At 41.8% G+C, this 20,446-nt stretch overlaps 1 protein-coding gene across 3 annotated transcripts in view; it reads right to left on the bottom strand.

Annotated features, from left to right (window-relative positions):
* LOC119176494 (putative phospholipid-transporting ATPase IIB) overlaps nt 1-7,537 on the bottom strand; it is an 89,221-nt gene extending 81,684 nt beyond the window's left edge. The window contains exons 1-4 of one of the 3 annotated variants that reach the window (XM_037427803.2): nt 7,379-7,519; nt 7,157-7,207; nt 6,618-6,676; nt 250-405 (exon numbers count right to left, since the gene is read on the bottom strand). In XM_037427803.2, the coding sequence (XP_037283700.2) occupies nt 250-405; nt 6,618-6,667 (206 nt within the window). In that variant the 5' untranslated portion in view covers nt 6,668-6,676; nt 7,157-7,207; nt 7,379-7,519. Of the gene's footprint in view, nt 1-249; nt 406-6,617; nt 6,677-7,156; nt 7,208-7,378 lie in introns of all 3 variants that reach the window. The other 2 variants (XM_037427804.2, XM_037427805.2) reach the window with 2 other exon arrangements.
* Between the last annotated feature and the right edge of the window lie 12,909 nt (nt 7,538-20,446).

Below are 20,446 nucleotides of genomic sequence, written 5' to 3'. Positions count from 1 at the left end.
TGTGCATTAATTAGTTCAGTGCCACAATAATATTGGTTCACGAGTACAACTGTCGCCCATCATTTTGTAACAAAATCTCCCGAAAATTATACAAGTCAACGGTAGCGAAAGAATTGAATTTAAACAGTCGGGTGCACAGAGTGCCCCGAAGCCAAATATGCATTTTTTAATTGCCTTTGCACAATATCATAAAGCAATGTTGTGCTTGAGAAGTATAATTTATGGTCTTATATTGTTTTTATTATTTACCTCTGGAATGCTGAAGTCAGGCAACTGCAGCAATTCATAGTAGTCTTCTTGCAATGTCGACTGGCGGAACGTTTCTCCAAAAGGCTGTCGTTTTCTCCAACATCAAATCCGTCGTCACTACTTAGACTTAAGCGTGAACCGAATCCTTCATGTGATCTAAATTGAGATCAAATTTCAGTTACCGCTCAGCAGTATGCTACTCAACACACAGTGACACGACGTAAATGAGTGACCATGCTATGAATATAGTACATACAACTTAAATATTTTTCAGAATGGTAAACTGACCTCGATAAGCTACATGAGCATGGTAATGCTGACAATACAACATATTAATAGAGCTCACCTTTTAATACGAAATGCATCAATTAAATGTAAATGCTCTCAGTTTTAGTTCCCAACTTTATAATTTAATGCTTCCTATAATTATGACACAATTTGATATGACTTTTGAAGCAATCATCAAAACTAGTAATATCAAAAGAGTCCTCAAAAAAGAATTGGAGAAATTATGAGATTAAGACTTGTAGCTTGGAGCTGTAACATTTAGCTATGATAAAAATTTTGTACATAAGTAAGCACAGATAAATTAGCCGCATGTATATTCATGTCTTGTATCTAGACACAGACTTTTTTTAGAAAGCTCAGTTCCACATATATCAGTATTTCTATGTGAGTGAGTATGCATTTTTTCAAAGTAAAAGCTCTCGATCCTATTTTCATTCATTTTGGATAAGCACAACAGCATAGGTATCAGTTTATAAAATAAGAAGAGCATCTACAAGGTTTGCTTCGTTCTGCACAGCTTTTTAGCTTTGCAGCCATACGATAACACCATTTCTCTGAAGCAATGCCCTTGTATCGAAAGTATATTGGAGCACATGGCAGAAGGTATAGAGGTATTTTTGTTCCTGATGCAGCTGAATAGATCCTGAAAGAACAAATATTTTCAGTTATTTGTAAAATTTCACACTATGTCACACACTGCCTGATTACCTGTCACGAACAGTAAAATATTGTCCCAGCCTTGCATACGTTACATCATGTCCTAACATCTGAAACACCTGCTGTTGAAACAGCTTACTCCACATGAAATGGCTGCTTTCGTGAAAGGTATATAGTAAGTACTGCTACATGAAACAGTTATGAATCATTTCTGCAACAAAAACAATGTCATTTTGAATTCAGGAACAGCGCAACCTACAAGTAGTTACTTCGTAACTACGGAAGCGAAAAAAACAAGGACAGAAAAGAGCGCTGACTTTCAACAAAGATTTAATATCGGAGTGAAGTACATATATAGGCGAAAATTGAGAAAAAATGGGCATGCGTAGAAGGGTGCAGGGACAAACTGCGATACACTGTCAGCAAAACTCTTGTCTCCCATTGAAAGGGCTGAGAAAACAATGCATATGTAACTTAAAAAAGATCGAGATACGCAATCTCCTTTTTCAACAATGCAACCGATGGGCAACTTACACATTTTCCGTCAAACTTGTTTATTTGATAAGCTTCAATAATCTCACGCGTGGCCTGCGAGTTGTGCTTGCTTAATACCTCGCAACGCTCAAAAACTGGCACGCAGCCGCAGTCTCTGCAGTGGATTCCGAGGTGTCCTTGAACTGCGTTGTGAACATTGTTATTGTGCTCTCTTAACCGGTCATTAAGGCACCTTCCGGTTCGCCCTATGTATATCATTCCGCACGAAAGCGGACTGAGATACACGACACCAATGACACAAGGTACAAAGCGCGTTCTGTGTTTCACAGTGCATCTTCCTTTAATAGCAGCTGGATTATTCACCAGCTTACAAAGCTTTGCAAGCTTTTCTGGGGCGGAAAAAATAACAGTAACACCAGCGCGTTTACAAATTTTTTTACTGATGGAATATGCTGCAGTTCCGTATCTGCATAACGTGTCGCATCGGCTGAAACATCGGCTAACGTGTCGCATCGGCTGGTTTTTTTCGCTTCCGTAGTTACGAAGTAACTACTTGTAGGTTGCGCTGTTTCTGAATTCAGTTATGTCCTACCAACTTGCCCAAGTTTCCACGCTTCACAATGTCATTTTGTTGAGACATTCATAGAGCCTCTGCAGCAAATGCTTCAGAAGTGGTTTTAAAAAAGTGACCACCTGTTACGAGTACTTCCAGGTTTTCTGCAAGCAACTTGTGATAGACTTTTCAGCATGATTTACATTGAAACGAAGGCTCACAGATTCCCGAAGACTCTGAAGTTACTTGCCAGCAGAGGTCACTGCCAGATCCCGCACATCACAATAGTCCATATGGTACTTGGTGCCTTCAACTCATCATTTTGACAGGCACCACAGAAATGGCATGGCCAGGGGGGAAAGTGAGTTCAACCCCCTCTCCCACTTAAGTTTTGTATATTGCATGTGTATATACACACACATGCCCCAAAATACATGCACAAACACACATATGGTTGAAAAAAGAAAAAAAAAACATTTTGGCTATGATAGTGCAGTACAGACACCATATATTTTTATACTTTTGTAAGCCAAAGCAATAATCCACAGCTGCACCATCACTATATGCTGGCAATCTTAACAGGGCTCTTGACAATAAAGCAGTCACAATGAATAAAATCTGTAATACAAGCCCTTACAAAACAAGAACTGTTTTTACCTAGTTTCAATAATTCTTACTGACTTGTGCATGTCACAACTAACATTAGCTGCAACATACGTGAAGATAAGGCATAAGGCACGATTGTTTGCTTCATGTGCATGGAGTGCACAAAAAACATCAGCCTTTCATGAATTTCATTCTACTAATATAGCCATACAATAAATATAGCCATAAAAGCACATAAGCTGTAATTATAGTCAGGCAAGAAAAATCCAGCAATAATGTAGCCTCAGAACAGATTTGTGTCCCATTTTCTTACAGTCTGATTATGCGGAAAAGCACTATGGTGTGATCCTATCTAGAAAGCAGCATTGGCAACAATGCCAGCATTAAAACTGAGGTCAACCTTGAAACCAATATGCAGCAACACCGATTCACAGCACATTACAAATATAATTTTTTTCAGTTCAAAAGTTGACTGGAAAAACATCATAAAGCTTTAGATTAAAACATGGACAGATCTGGATTTCACTTGCAAGCAAGCCATTATCATTGCGACAATTTTGAAGAGCCCTTAGAAATCCTATATATGTAAGCTTTTTTTTATTCTTGAATCTGAAACTGTATTAAAACAATTGGACATTGATTAAAAACGTGGCCTACTAAAGCAAGCAATCTCATAAGTTCCAATGACTAGCAGCCTCAATAATAAGTACTACTCATAGAAGAAACGTATTTAACAACCGTTTTCCGAAACGCTGCTTAACTTGAACTTGACACCGACTTCAATGCAGCGCAAATGCGTTTTGAACGCCCTGTCTTTAAGTGGTGCCAAGGCAGCACAAACACACAGCAGCGTTTCCAATGTGCTGTGTTGAAGGCTGTTTCAAGTCAAGTTCAAGTCAAGGAGTGTTTCTGATTACGGGGGTTAATTTGTAGCAGAAAGCAGCCCCTCATATGCCATCATTGCATTTTTAAAGTTCTATGCAAACATATTATTTAGATTACTGGATTGGATCCCAATAGTGAGTTACACATAACTATAAGTTTTAAGTAAGATGGAAACTTTCAACTCAAATAGTAATATGATCATTTTTACCGTAAGACCGAGTGAAAAAAATGCAATGCTTCCTTATGCAATCAGAGAAAATGTACTTTCACAATCAAATTAAAAGAGCATTTGTTTACTTGCTTTTAAATTTTATAAACTCTGCATAATTAGCTTGAAAAGACAAAATTATATGTGATGCAATACAAGAAACAAGGGGGAGTTGAAATCGCCCGCAAAAACTTGCCCCTCCCCTCCCGTGTTTTTTTTTTCTTCTTTTCAGACAGTAATATGTCAGTTTACTTATACGCAGAACAGTCTTCTGCAGTCAGGCATAAGCATTACAGCAAAGACTAAAAATTTCAAGAGCTTATGATATTCAATCTCACAATGCATGCATAGTGCTGCATTGTGTATTATGTTACTCTAACAGAGAAATGTGTTTAAGTAATTATACAAACAGCCCCCTACATGCATCAGAATATCGAGCAAGATAACATGAGTGCAACATGATTAATGCTTGGGGTTAGATGAAGTTAAAGTGCGTTAGAAAGTAAGCAAAGGCCACAGAATACGCTCCAAAAATTTCTGGCACCATTTGAAGCACAACTTCATCACAGAATAATCATCTTAGTTTATTAAAATTTTTGAGCGTGCTCCCAACAAAGTAAATGAGAAATTTAGAAAGAATTACCTGTATGACAGGGCTTACTATTTATAAATTTGTTGATGTAACTACAGAAGTTGAAAAGAAGGGTGTCCTCTGCCCATTTTTTTAAGCAATTCAACATGAATGAAACAAATACACCAGTAACAGATACAGACCTATTAAAAATAGAGTTCAAATCCCCCCGAAATTTCCTCAATCATACATGCACAATAATGTACATAACTTTTCAAACGATTTATGTACCACAAGCGTTATCATATTATGAGGCATGCCCACTGCCGATTAGTTCTAACCACTAAGCATTCCCTTAATGTGCACCAAATGCACAGCATCCAGGTATATTTGATTGAAAAAAAAAAAGGTCAACTTGGACATAACAAAAATTTTTAACAAAAAAAAAGAGGCACAGACGTTTTGCCATCTATGCAGATGGCAACTTCAGCATATGCTGGCACAAATGAGGGGAAGTTGATCAGTTTTCTAATCACATACATCCAAGTATACGGCCACCAAACGCCATCTAACATATGTTCCCAAGGATGTACTCTGTCATCATTTATGAAAGAGAACACACGAGTGCATCGTGGCCTGTGCTCTGCAGCGGCCGCCCATAGCTTCATCAACTGACAGCAAAAGAAAACGCGTTCACTTTTGGCATCATCTATCGCCAAACAAGGCAATGAGTCATGGCCGGCAGACAAGTGCTGCTAGATTACGCTCCCTCCCGGCTAATGCAACGGGAGATGCCTAGTGCACGTAATTCGCTGCCACCCAATCAAACGTGGTGCGCGAGAATAGCACAAGCTGCAGGCATCACCCAATATCACTCATTGCGCAAGCGCTGAGGGAACGTAACATAGCAGTGCTTGTCTACCAGCCATCAATTGCTACCTTGTTTGGCTATAGACGATGTAAAAGTGGACGGATTTTTCTTAGCAGTCAGTTGACAGTGCTGCAGGCAACCATGCACTTGCATGTTTCCTTTTGTAAAAGACTAGTGTATGTGGTTAGTGAACTGGTCATCCTGCCCTCACCTGTGCCAACATACACTGAACAAAGGTACCACCTTCATAGGTGGCAAATTGTTGATATAATTTTTTCCTTAATTTTCATGATAAGTCAGAGTCCACGTTTTCCTAAACTTGAATTTGCCAGGCTTTTGGAACATTTGTTATGGTTATTTTTTTTTCTTTTGCAATGTCTTCAAATGTTACCTTCGACACAAAAATTTGTTGACATGACCTCTTTCTTAAGGGCATAACACACCAGCCACAAAGCCACCAAGGCTGGCCACAATGTATTTACTTTCAGTGCACTGTGCATGGAGGAAGAAAAACAAAGGAGGGAGCATTACGTGACACGAGTGAAGCCCACCTTGCCAGCCCAATACGTGATCAAAACATCGGAGCTTGCGGTATGTTTCAGTACTCTCAGTGCTGTTCAGTCTTTGAACCATTTGCGTGAGCTGGCCGGTCTGAACTGAACCAGCGCGTTTTGATTAAAAGTCCCCAAGCGCCGTACTCCGAAGTATCGGCAAGTCTCATTGCTGTAATGGATTTGCGGAAAAGGTCACATGTTGGGCCGACAATGCTGGCTTCAAAACGGCACGGCTTGCCAAGGCTGTCCGCGAGATGTCACGCTCCCTCATTTTTTTTTTCTTCCTCCATGGCACTGTGACACTCTTGAGCACAACTTGCTTCCTAGCAGCACAGAAAGTGATGCTCCCACAATAATTCATGATTCTCAAAGATTTGAAGTGATAGCTTGACTTGACTGATCCTTAGCATATACCAACACATTCCCATAGGATGCCACCTACCATGCAGTTTTTTGCACAACCTTTCGGAACATGAAGTAGCAGTGGGTGTGAATACACCCAGCAAAGCTAAGAAAAAGAACAATACACATAGCTCTCACACACATGGAAATTACGTAGCCAGACAAGGACATATTAGCAGGATTGCAGGGTTCAAAAGCAATTTTCGGAGAGGCGAAATAGGGTTCAAGCAACAAGACATCAAACAAATTGCGGGAATTGTACAGCACATAGACGTTACCGCTCATGTTTTCTTAGAAGTGCGAAATATTGATTTTTTCTTCGTTGCATTGCAAGTTTCTGCAACAAAAGTAGAACGGAAGAATAACGGTCAGCTAGCACAAAACTTCCCTTCACCAGTAAGCGAAATAAATTGACAAAATGAAATATTTGCAACCTCAGCTTCCACATGGGTTATTCATTGGAAACAAAAGCTTTGTGTCGCCAAGTGCTCCACCACGTAGCGGCAGTACGTTCAAATGTCCAGGTTAAGCAGCATGTGTGCGGGGAATGTAGTGTGTCCTTTAAAAGGCAAGTCCTACCATGACAAATGGTATTTCGCGCTAGTGTCGTCATGCATGCCACACCCTTCCTAAACCACAAAGCAGTTTGTTCTGCGACGTAATGACAACCGTTAGCAATTAACACTACGAAGTATTGGACAACGATCGCACCATCACAAGAAGCAGCCAAAATTATGCGGTGACACAATTAATGCCCAGTTTTCATTCGCTGACCAACCACCCACCAACACAACCTAACTTGCCATTTGGCCCTTACCTGAGCATGGTTCCAATAAAGCTACGTTTAACGCCTTAGAATGCAACCATCCTGAAACACAGAAACGAATGTTTAGCGCGGCTGCAAAATTTTTCATTAAGTTGCACATAACTAAACCAAAGGCACAAACATCGTGACACAAACACAGTACAATCAGTAACGCAACTACATCAGGACAACAAGCAACGAACACAAGAAATTTAAGGACGCGATCGCACTTACCTTTACCGCATATTGATCAAAGCTGATGCAGCTATTTATGACGATCACGCGCAGAACGAACAGAAAACGGCGTCATCAGCGGCAACCGCCGCAGAAGCTACAGCGAAATATGTCCCTATTGGCTCCATATGTAAACCGAAGTCAGAGCCTCAATCAAGCTCGCCATCTTTGTTGACGAACGGTAAAAACTTGAGAAAAAACAAAATGCTCCCGCTGCAAGTAATAACTACAATAGCTTACTTATATTAAAAAATGTGCGTTTTTAGTACGCAAAAAAATAATTTTAACACATTAAAAAACTACTTTTTTACGAAATTAACACTACAAATAGCGCGCTTTTTGAAGTTGAAGTGGTTCAATCAAAAGTAACATTGGCGCTACAAGAAACGCTGCAGCATGTATTTGACAAATTCAGTTAAAATTTGACCATCTATTAGCTTTTCAATGTTCCCCTAGAGCGTTGGTTCGGGTTATTAGCATTAATCACGCTGCGTACAGGGAGCTGAGCAAGTGTATTGATGGGAACGCAGAGCCATATCAACCTATTATTATGCGTATTATTCAAGTCAAGCCATTATTGAGTGGCCTATGAATGCGAACTCACTGCGCAAGAAAGAAACAAAGCAAGAAAGAAAGAAAGAAAGAAAGAGAGAGAGAAAGAAATAAAGAAAGAAAGAAAGACACGTTCACGCCAAGCTTCACATGCCCCCATATTCACTCTAAGGGAAAGGCTTCCGACGTTATTAATGCGGTAGCGTTAAAGATCTCGTTTTCGCAGAAATTCTGGTATCGGCGTCATTGTGGGCGTTCTAGAATGTAAGCGAAAAATCAAACTATATGAGAGTATTATTAATTATTAATGTAACCTTACATAATTAATTGAGGAACAAGAATTATACAATTTTCTACTTCCGAAATTTTCAGTTTAAATGTTGCAGAGATGATGCAACTATATAGTTCTAAGATGTAGTCTTCAGTTATGTACTGAAGTGTTGTTATATGTGGAGCAATGTATATCGGAGAACAGATACTGCCACATTTGCACAGCTGTCTTGTCGCTTTTTGTTTTACTGTTTGTTTTCTTCTCAAAGCTGCAAGAGCAGATTTTATTATTATTTTTAATTTCTTTTATTGCACCATGCAATTGCTATTGTGGTTATGTCAAATTGTGAATGACGTCACACACTGTCGCAACCGCTCTTTTGGTGATGCAGCCTGGTCAGGCACGTTTTAGGCCTTTCGCTTCGTCTCCTAAAACAATTGTAGATTGGCCTCCCTCCCTCTCTCTCTCTCTCTCTCTCTCTCTCTCTCTCTCTATATATATATATATATATATATATATATATATATATATATATATATATATATATATATATATATATATATATATATATATATATATATATATATAGTGCGCCTATATGTGCACTGCTGCCGAACCGTATAAGCGTGCTGAACCGGATGATGATGATTAAAGGGCGCGCACCATATCGCTAGCTCACCGCTGTTCGGATTTCATTTGATGCTGATTGAGCAAAACAACCATTTGTTGCGGATATAGAACGGCAAGCTTGCAGCCCTTCCCCCTTCAAGGCGATTACCGGATCTCGCGTAATCGCCTTGAAGGGGGAAGGGGTCGCAATCTCTCCGCTGGTTCCAGATCAGCAATGAACGGTTGTTTTGCTCACCGTGAGATGACGCGACAAGAGAGTGTGGTTGCTCTCGCTCCCGCTTGAACGCGCTGCCAGTAGCCACCGGAGCAAGCAGGTCACACGCTCCCGTGTTCTGTTTTATAAAAATTGACACTGTACATTTAGTATGTTTGAGATCATCAACGTAACTGCGGTCCAGCACCTTGCTACGTAGAACTTTAATAAACATCGTCCACGGTTTTTTTTTTTGAAGCCAAGGAAAAAGTAAACAGCAGCAGCTATCATCAGAGAATGAAATTTATTTGTGATGATAGGAAATTCTCCATTGAAAACATTCCTTTTAAGCCACATTACAAGTCAAGTAATAACCGGTAATTATTCAGGTGAGTTCTTAGTAAAAATAAAAAATAAATAAAATGTATTTAGTTGCTTCCGAGTACTGTTAACTGAGAGACGAGAGCGGTAATCAGTTCGTTTTTTATGATCGAATATGTCGTCCCGTGCACCAACCGCATATAGTACTCGATAGCGCTCATGATATTCTTAAATGAAATAAACAGATGATCGATTTGTGACAGTTTCAAGCGAATGCCACTCTTTTTCTCTTAGTTATTAGTACAAAATCAAATATTACAAATGCTAAATCGGTTGCATTCTAGCATAAAATCCCGAATCGGCTTAATGTCTAAGGGCAGTAGAAACAGCGATTAACGTTTGGATGTTGCGCATACCCTCTAACACATCACTGGTAGCATTTTCAAAACGAAATGTAATGAACGTACGTCATTTTAGTCGTGCCTGGAAATAGCATGAAAAACGTGATACCAAATATCAATACATTTTCTTGTAAAAGTGCAGAACAATTACTGCTTTCTGTGTATACTTTCTGCACCTGTCGTTGGTGAGGAGATAGTTTCTCGTGCGTAACGACACACATGTCGGGAACATGTTCATTACTTTCAGTGACAGCCTAATTAATGTGAGTGTCACAAACGAGCGCCCAAGGAAGCGCGCGCCTTCAATTTTTAACGGTGGTGTGAAAACCAGGCGCATACATGACGTTACAGGAACCGACGCAATGAAGAAACAAACATCAAGAGACGCCGCACGCGCTGCTTCTCTCCCCCTCGCTCCTCCTCTTCCCTCGTCTAACATCCTTCGTAGCCACCGATAGCCTGTTCATTGATCGATCGTTGGATGCTGAGCCCCGGTAACGACGTTACGCACGCGAGAACGTCGATTTCAGTCTTCGTAGACGATTGCCTTCGTGATTGCCTTCGTCAGAGCCCGAGAGACAGAGCCTGTTATGCAAAAGCGTCGAAATAGGGGGATTTCCTTGGTAGACCTTCAATGCAGAGATGCTGTGATATAGTGCAGAACGGCCAAGCTAACGCGTTCACAAGATGATGTCTCCGTGTGATCTAGAGTCACCAAAAAACGTCGTGAGAAACGGTTTCCTGCTATCGAGTTCATCAGGATCATGCGTAAGGCTCATGGCGCCCCGCGCTGTCTCATTTTAATTTCGCCGGCCGAGAAAGCAAGCGTAATTGTTATCATGTATGCCTACGCTTCCACCCTCTTCACACACACGCAACAGATGCGTCACTTTAGGGAGGAGCTTTGCGCGGACCCTCACCCTCTTGCATGCGTATAATCAAGCGAAAGATCATTAAACTCTGTAGCCGGATATCTCGGAGCACAGGCGTGCTAGAAAAAATCTTCCGACTGAAACTGTGAACACAAATGCCAACATTTTTGTCAATATAAACATGCCAACTTATCACAGCTAGTAAAAAGTTGATTATTAAATTTTAGTTGATTGGGCTGCTAGCAGCGATAATTCTCATTTAACTTTCTGTCCCCCTGACCGCTTAACTTAATTGCACAAGTGGTTTTCACGTGCCTTCGAGCGCCTAATTAAAAAATCAGAACGCTTATCTTTGAACCGCCGGTATACATATGAGTACCCGATGCATGCCTAAAATTGTCGATAGAGGCCTATTCCGTGCAACACTCCAACAAACAAATGTTTTTACGCTGCATGCTTGTTTCATTACCTGTTGATGTACACGATATATATGATAAAACGGTTTCTTTTGTTCGAGGCCGTAATCCGGAATTCTTACGCTGCGTCCAAGTCAAATGAAATGGCACGTCTCATATCTATGGTACTCTTCACAATCATACCTTCGATTGATTGATATGTGAGGTTTGAAGTCCGAAAACCACATGATTATGAGAGACGCCGTATAGTGGAGGGTTCCGGAAATTTCGACCCCCTAGGGTTGTTTAACGTGCACCCAAATCTGAGCACACGGGCCTACAACATTTTCGCCTCTATCGGAAATGCAGCCGCCTAAGCCGGGATTCGATACCGCGACCTGCGGATCAGCAGCCGAGTGCCTTAGCCACTTGACCACCACGGTGAAGCACAATCATAACTTCGATTTGGCACATAACCCGTGGAAGGTAGCTCAGTCGTATGAGGTATAGCACTGATGAGGCCAGGCTCTGGTTCGATTCCTGGCCACGACGCCCGAATTTTGGCAGCAGGGAAATGCTATAGCATTTGTGTACTTAGATGTAGGCGCATGTTCAGTAAAATGAATTCGGAGTACCTTCCACATGCCTCATAACCATGTCCTGGTTGCGGCACGTAAAACATCAGAAAACTATATTATTATTATTATTATTATTATTATTATTATTATTATTATTATTATTATTATTGGCATGGGATATTTTACCATTAGGAGCAGCCTGCATGGTATTTGTATTTCCCGTACTCCTTTTGGGTGTGTGGTTGTTATACTTGAACATTTCTACTAAAGTTGAATTTCGAGCGTGTACTGATAGCATTCAGATGTGAACTATACTATTCGATGTGAAAGATACCGACAACCAATTCTTAAGATATATATATATATATATATATATATATATATATATATATATATATATATATATATATATATATATATATATATATATATATATATATATATATATATATATATATATATATATATATATTGTCACGTGCGTCCCGCGAAAAAGACGAAGGCGACAGCGCATACGCGCATCTGCACGCTTTTATGCAGAATGCAACAACGACAAAGATGAGGAACTCTCTCTCACGCGGTTAACAAAAAGACCGACCCGCTGCTGTTTTCTCAGCGTCTTCTAGTACGACCTCTCTCTTGACGTCGGGACAATATATATATATATATATATATATATATATATATATATATATAAGGGAAAGAAGTGTATAGCTAAGGGCTCGTTTTTCCGTGTTTTTAACACAATAATAATGAGATATAACTGACAGTAATGCCAAGGAATGTACAGGGGAAGTTATTAACATTAATGGAATGTAAATAAGAAGAAAGAAAAGTGGATGAAAAAATTACCAACTGTAAGCAGGAATCGAACCTACGACCTTCGAATTACGCGTTCGAGCATCGAACGCGTAATTCGAAGGTCGTAGGTTCGATTCCTGCTTACAGTTGGTAATTTTTTCATCCACTTTTCTTTCTTCTTATTTACATTCCATTAATGTTAATAACTTCCCCTGTACATTCCTTGGCATTACTGTCAGTTATATCTCATATATATATATATATATATATATATATATATATATATATATATATATATATATATATATATATATATATATATATATATATATATATATATATATATATATATATATATATATATATATATATATATATATATATATATATATATATATATATATATATATATATATATATATATATGCAGGCATGGTGGTTGAGTGGCCGTAGCGTTGCAAGTAGTCAAGTAGATCCTGCGTGAGCAGTCAACGTGGTTTATTTCGACGTTTCAGCCAGTCTGGCCTTCATCAGGTGGTGGTGGTAGTGGTTAGAAGATGAGACAAGGCACCTAATTTCTGCAACCCGGTCGGGAGCACGGCGCAGTGCCTGCGGGGAAGGAAAAAGGGAGAAAAGTGGAAAGAAGAGAAAAAGATTAAGTGAGCAATGCACGGTCGTCATCAGCCCGAACAGCAGTCCGGAAGCAAGGGCAGGGGTGGCAAGGGGCCCGTCCTCAGAGGTAGGATTGAGGGGGGTACAGTTCGTTGGTGCTCAGCTTTATACAATCTCAAATCAGAGGGGGAGAGAGATAAAGAGAGAAAAAAGAAATAAAAGAAAATAAGAAGAAAAAGAGATTATAAGGTGGACTCTCCCGGGTGCCACCTCTCACTCTTTCTTCCTTTCCCTTCCCCTCTTTCTCCCTCTCCCTTTTCTCCTTTTCACCTTTAGGATGTCTGCGGTCTGTGTATCCTTCCTTTCACTGACGCATTGTCCCTCGGACCAGACGGCGCCTCCTGGCTCTGGCGGTTCGGTGTGGGGGAAAAGAGCTTTTTTAAGAAGTTTAAGCCTTTAACTATTCAGCGCTTCGTCGACATCTCGTCGTTGAAAGAGGGGCGCCGCGTATTGCCGCAGAGGCTGGAAAGCGGGTGCAATGTCAATTGTTGCCCGATAATGGTTTACGCGTGCAGTAGGGGCCTCCCGATTGTGCACAGGGTTGCTGTTGGGCATGTCATGCTTGGCACAATTGATTGGATAGTAAGGTAAAAAAGAAGGTAAAAAGAAGCGGGCAAGAATTGAAATCTTGATCTTCAGAGCATATGCGCCTAAAGCGCTGTGCCTGGCTATATGGAATTCCAATCTCCAATGGCACACGTGGCTACTTTCAAAATGAAGAAACTGGTGATTATCTGTTGGCTTTTTAAAAACTATCGTAGTTAGGCGTTCATGGGAAATGGCAATAGTAACGTCGAGGAAGGCTACAGAAAAGGTTGAGTAAGTATGAGAGAATGTTATAGCGGGATGTACCTGGTTGAATTTCGCTATAAAGGTTAGAAGTTTTGTTTCACCATGTGTCCAAAGAAAAAGTATGTCATCGATGTAGCGTTTGAAATGCACAGGCTTTAGTGGTACACTCTTAAAAAAACGAGTCTTCAAGCACTCCCATGAAGATATTTGCGTATGCAGGGCCTATAATTGTACCCATCGATGTTCCACTGATCTGTACGTAATGAGAGCCATCGAATTCGAAGTTCTTCAACTAGAGAATTAGCTTCAGCACTGTTTCGAGAGTTGTCGTGTCCATTAGCTTGTCAGATTCGGAGTGGTCATATGAATCTAAAACAGCCTGTATACCGTCCTTGTGGAGGAAGTTAGTATAGAGGGAGGTGAGGTCCATCGTCACCAGAAGCGAACCATCAGGCACAGTTAGGTGTGGTATTTTATTGAGGAAATTGTTGTTATCCTTAACAAAGGAAGCGAATGTGAGCGGAAGAAATTTCATCAAACTCTCAGCGTAACGAGATATGTCTTCTGTAACTGTTCGAATGCCTGAAACAATGGGACGGCCTGGATTTCCTGACTTGTGTATCTTTGGGAGCAGGTAAAATCTTCCGGCAACAGGGCTAAGCGGAATAAGGCTGCGTGCTGTCTTATCGTCGACCCCCCTTTTTTTTACCAATGCTTTAATGGTGTCTTTTATGATGATAAGAAACTTAGTGGTAGAATCAGCGGGAAGTTGTTTGTAAAACGCAGTGTCAGATAACTGTCCTACGGCTTCTTTTACGTAACTTTCTTTGCCCATTATCACAATCGAGCCGCCCTTGTGTGTTGGTTTTATGATAATATACGTGCATTAAAACTTCCAAGAGCATCAAATTCTCTGGCTTGATTGATATGTAGAGTTTAACGTCCAAAAACCACTATATGATTATGAGAGACGCCGTAGTGGAGGGCTCCGGAAATTTCGACCACCTGGGGTTCTTTAACGTGCACCCAAATCTGAGAGCACACAGGCCTACAATATTTCCGCTTCCATCGGAAATGCTGCCACCGCAGCCGGGATTTGAACCCGCGACCTACGGGTCAGCAGCCGAGTACCTTAGCCACTAGACCACCGCGGCGGGGCATCAAATTCACTGGCAGAAAGATTTTTTTGGAAGGAGCTTTTAAAGCAATCTATGAATTCCTGTAACATTACTCTGACGAAGGTTGGTCCACCAGCTGAAAACGTTAAGTAAAGACGCTTCCGTGAAAGTTTCGTCGTCTCTTTCTTGCATATATATATATATATATACATATATATATATATATATATATATATATATATATATATATATATATATATATATATATATATATATATATATATATATATATATATATATATATATATATATATATATATATATGTATATATATATATATATATATATATATATATATATATATATATATATATATATATATATATATATATATATATATACATATATATATATATATATATATATATATATATATATATATATATTATATATATATATATATATATATATATATATATATATATATATATATATATATATATATATACGCGACATTGCAACCCGCGACATTGCAAGACCAGCATTCCCTATTCCCAAGCACACAGATTCCGACGAATCTGCTCCCGCACCGAGAACTTCCACAAAATCAGCACACATATGCGCGGAGTACTCCTTAATCAAGAATACCCGCCAGCTATCATCGATGACGCCATCAAAAAAGCTGAAAATTTGGACCGCCAGATTCTTCTCAACCCCAGAAAAACGCCGACCAACACCGCAACAAAAACTTGCTATTAACTTTCACGAGCAACCCACCGAACATAAACAAGGTCCTAAGAAAACACTTCAACATATTGGAACAGAGCGTGCGACTATCCAAAATTTTCACTTCTCCTCCTTGTGTTGTATACAGACGGCCGAAAAATATAAAAGATCATTTAATAAATTCAGAGATAGGTGTGAAACCTCAAATTGGGTGTCACCCTTGCGGAAAAAGCAGATGCAAGGTATGCAAACACATGCAGACAACGACAGTGGCGAAAAGCACCCACTCGGATTTTAAGCACAGGATAAGAGGTGCACTAGACTGTGACTAAGACAACGTCATATACCTCCTGGAATGTGGGGTATGTAACAAGCAATGCGTGGGCCAGACAGACACTCCGTTTCGAATTAGATTCAACAACCACCGGGCACATGTACGATCTCTGCCAGGCCTTCCACTTTCAAAACACTGTACATTAAAAGACCACAGCTTTGATGACATCAGGGTTACACTACTAGAAAACATCTTTCGAACAATCAGAGAACGGGAACAACGGGAATCTTATTTTATCTACAAATTTAACACGATAAAATACGGAATAAATGAACACCCAGGCACTCTGTCAGCGTTATACGACCGCTAAAGGACGCAAACGCTTCTCTCTAATCAGTCCGGTTTCATTACGACAATAATATTACCCGCTAACAAAGCTTTTGGCCTATGCATCTGACAACATAGAAATGATTTGCCTCATCAAGCACAGCCGGAACGCACAGATAAGTGGTCCCGGATGCCGTGCGGTTTCCCCCCCCTCCCTTTTTCTTTTATTTTTTTCCCTCTTCTTCAAGTTTTAACGCACATTCTGTCCCTTCACTGACAAGGAGCTGACAGCTAGGTGGTTTCGTTGACTTTTTCATACATGCGCGCATGTCTTCCCAGTGAGCCGCAACTGTGTGGTGACTGTCCCGAATGTCGTACAGTCCACCCCCCCCCCCCCCCTGTTCTCTTTTTTTTCTTCTCTAATTTTTAACGCACATTCTGTTCCTTCACTGACAAGGAGCCATTACATATAATGAATATCGATGGCTCTGCCTCAATCACCGGCTTTTTCATTCCTCCCGACGCCACCAGCACGCACTCGAAGCACTTAAGCCCTCCCCATTAACTTGTCCTTCTTGTGTCTGTGTCATCGTTTTGTTCTCGCGCTATAACTATCTTCAAAGAGGAACGAGCCGCCAGCGGACTACACGGAAAGGTGAAATACAAGAACGGCGGCTCACTGCCCACTTGGGGAAGAATGGGTGCGGGGGAGGTATTGTTGACAATGATGACACTGCTCATCTACCTCTGCCCTACTCTGATGAGATGCTGCCCCTTTCTAATTACGCCGTGTCGGTCTTGCTTCTTCTCCTAGATTTTCTATATTTTATTTAATGTTTGTCCTCCCGTTTCACTGTTTCTTCTTCTTTTTTTCTTTTCTCTCTCTCTCTTTTCTTTCCTTTTTTCTTTTTTTCTTCTTTTTCACTTTTCTTTTGACCCCTTCCCTCCTGTCTCGACAGGCTATAAGAAGACACGGAACATGTGTAAATAGTATTATGCCTTGAAAAAGACGGGGTTCCCGTCGAAACATCGGCACAATAAACAGTTGTTATGTGAAAGCGCATTTACTTTCATATTTATAACCTTGCGGCAACCGAAGTTATTCTTCTATATATATATATATATATATATATATATATATATATATATAATAAAGGAAAGAAGTGTAAACCTAAGGGCTCGTTTTCCCGTGGTTTAACACAATATTAATGAGATCTAACAGACAGTAATGCCAAGGAATGTACAGGGGAAGTTATTAGAACCAATGGAATGTAAATAAGAAGAAAGAAAAGTGGATGAAAAAATAACCAGCCGTGAGCAGGAAACAAAACTACGACCTTCGAATAACGCGTTCGATATATATATATATATATATATATATATATATATATATATATATATATATATATATATATATATATATATATATATATATATATATATATATATATATATATATATATATATATATATATATATATATATATATTGCCGCCAGCACGTAGTGGGTTGGCAGCAAGAGCGGCTCTAAATCTGGAGGAAAGAAGAAGATCGCCTTCTCTGCTCGAGAGCCAGCCCCGACTGACGCATCGTCCTAGAGCTAGCCACCCGGTTGTTCAATAAATCCCCCCAGTACTTGTGACTCATCGTGACAAACTGGTGGAAGGTGCTGGGTAGCCTCACGGATGCTGCAGACCCCCCCAGGAAGCCGTAATACGAGTCCAGTGCCAGTCAACACTCCCGTGCATCGGACCAGCCGCCGAATCAGGGGATTGCCTCCGGAAGTCAACGATACTGCTCCCACCACATCAACAAACATGACCAGCACTTCGGTACAAACCTTGGCAACCGGCACGGGAAGCACGTCGCCGAACCGCTATACGTTGGAAAGCCCACGGGCACCGCCGACGTTCCATGGTACGGAGCACGAAGACGTTGAGGACTGGTTGGCGGACTTCGAGCGCGTAGCCAACTTGAATCAGTGGGACGACGCGGCGAAACTGGGTCGTGTCTACTTTTATCTCGAAGACGGGGCTCGCACGTGGTATCAGAATCGGGAGGAGCAGCTGACGACGTGGCCCGAATTCTGTCGTAGACTTCTGCAGACATATGCCAGCACTGACCGCCAAGAAAGAGCTGAACGAGCTATTCTTGCCCGCGTCCAGTCGCCGAACGAAACTGTGACCGCGTACGTCGAAGACATGACGTGCCTCTTCCGACGGGCCGATTCGAGAATGACTGAGGACAAGAAGTTGCGTCACTTGATGCGCGGTGTCAAGGACCAGCTTTTTGCCGGCCTCGTGCGAAGTCCTCCGAAGACGGTCGCGGAGTTCTTGTCCGAGGCCGTGACAATGGAAAAAATGCTGCAGCAGCGATCCAACCAATACGACAGGAGAGTCAGTGGCATGTCTACTGCCGACATTTTCACCGCCACTATAACCAACAACGACTGTCTACGTGAACTCATCCGTGATGTAGTACGTGAAGAGTTACAAAAGGCTGGTGTAACACCTCATCCTACAGTCAACTCTATTGCGACTGTGATCAAGGATGAGCTGCACCAGGCCCTCCGGGACACCTTGCCTCGTGATACAGCTGTGCCAGCTCCTGCTGAATACCGCCGTGAGACAACCTACGCGGAAGCCTTGAAACGCCCTGCTGCAACGCCGCCATTATTCGTCCATCCTGTTCCTGCTGTTTCACTACAGTCAGCGCAGCACATACCGTACTACGAAGGCACGTACACGCCACCGCCGCTGCCCTTTGTCCCTGGTGCTTCTGTCGCCCATCGTTCAGTGCAACCAGTTCAGTACATCGACGATCGGCGCACGTCTCCTCGTAAGTCTGATGTTTGGCGCACACCTGATCGCCGGCCTCTGTGCTTTCACTGCGGAGAAGCTGATCACTTGTACCGCCAGTGCCCATATCGCCGTCTTGGGCTTCGCGGCTTCTCTGCGTACTCGCCGCCACCCCGTTACGGTCAGAGACCACGCGACATCCAAAACTACCTCTCCCAGCAGCATGCACCACCATCTGCTGGGCGCCAGTCGCGCTCGCCATCACCGAGGCGATTTTCATCAACGCCCCAGCGGTATTCTACCGCACGATCTCCCAGCCCCCGCCGGGAAAACTAGCCGAAGCGACCTCTGGGGGCGGGGTCGCTGAACGTCGAAGCGCTGAAGACCTCCTATTGACGCAGAACAATACAGAAACTGGTCCGACATCACCTGCTGCTGCAAAGGATAGCCGGCTTTCACTCGACATAGCAGTAACAATTGATGGTTGTGTAGTTAATGCGTTAGTGGACACCGGCGCAGACTATTCCATACTGAGCGGGAAACTGACAACGCAGCTGAAGAAAGTAATCACACCATGGCATAACTCGCAGATTCGGACAGCTGGTGGCCATGTCGTTACTCCACTGGGTGCCTGCACAACTAGAGTACAGATTCAAGGGTACACATTCGTAGCAAGCTGCCTTGTTCTACGTGAATGCTCCCGTGACGTCATTCTGGGAGTTGATTTTCTACAGGAAAATGGAGCTATCATTGATCTGCAAGAGCGCCGCGTCACGTTCTCAGCCAAGCGAGCAATCAACGTGCAGGATGACGGAATGCGTGTCGACGTACTCCGTATTTCTGAACAGAGCGTGACGCTTCCTCCCCGAGCCAGTGTTCTAGTCGACGTAACATGCTGTGGTTTGAGCGTTGGCGATGTGGTGGCCGAGACAAATTTAGAACACCTCCTGCAGCAAGGCATATGTGTAGCGAGAAGTGTAATACACGTTCGCGACGGCCGATCTGAATTGCTCGTTACCAACTTAAGCAATGAGCATCGACACCTTTTCCGTGGCACTTCGATAGCGTTTGCCCACGAAGTAGCAAACGTAACCAACTGTCTCACGTCAGAAGTAGTGGATAACGCAGACACATCAATGAGCAACATTGACATCAATCCTGATCTGTCCACCGATAACCAGACTGCGCTGCGAGCGCTCTTGTTCGAGTACAGGTCTTGCTTCGCAAGTTGCTCGAAGATCCGCCAGACGTCCATCACTCAACACAGGATCATCACGTACGAGGACGCACGCCCAATACACCAGCACCCCTACCGCGTGTCGGCTAAAGAACGTGAAGCGATACGTA

This window comes from Rhipicephalus microplus, chromosome X, assembly GCF_043290135.1.
Source record: "Rhipicephalus microplus isolate Deutch F79 chromosome X, USDA_Rmic, whole genome shotgun sequence".
NCBI lineage: Eukaryota > Metazoa > Arthropoda > Arachnida > Ixodida > Ixodidae > Rhipicephalus > Rhipicephalus microplus.
The sequence above is the reverse complement of the archived record's forward strand: the minus strand, read 5'-3'. Positions and strand labels throughout refer to the sequence as shown.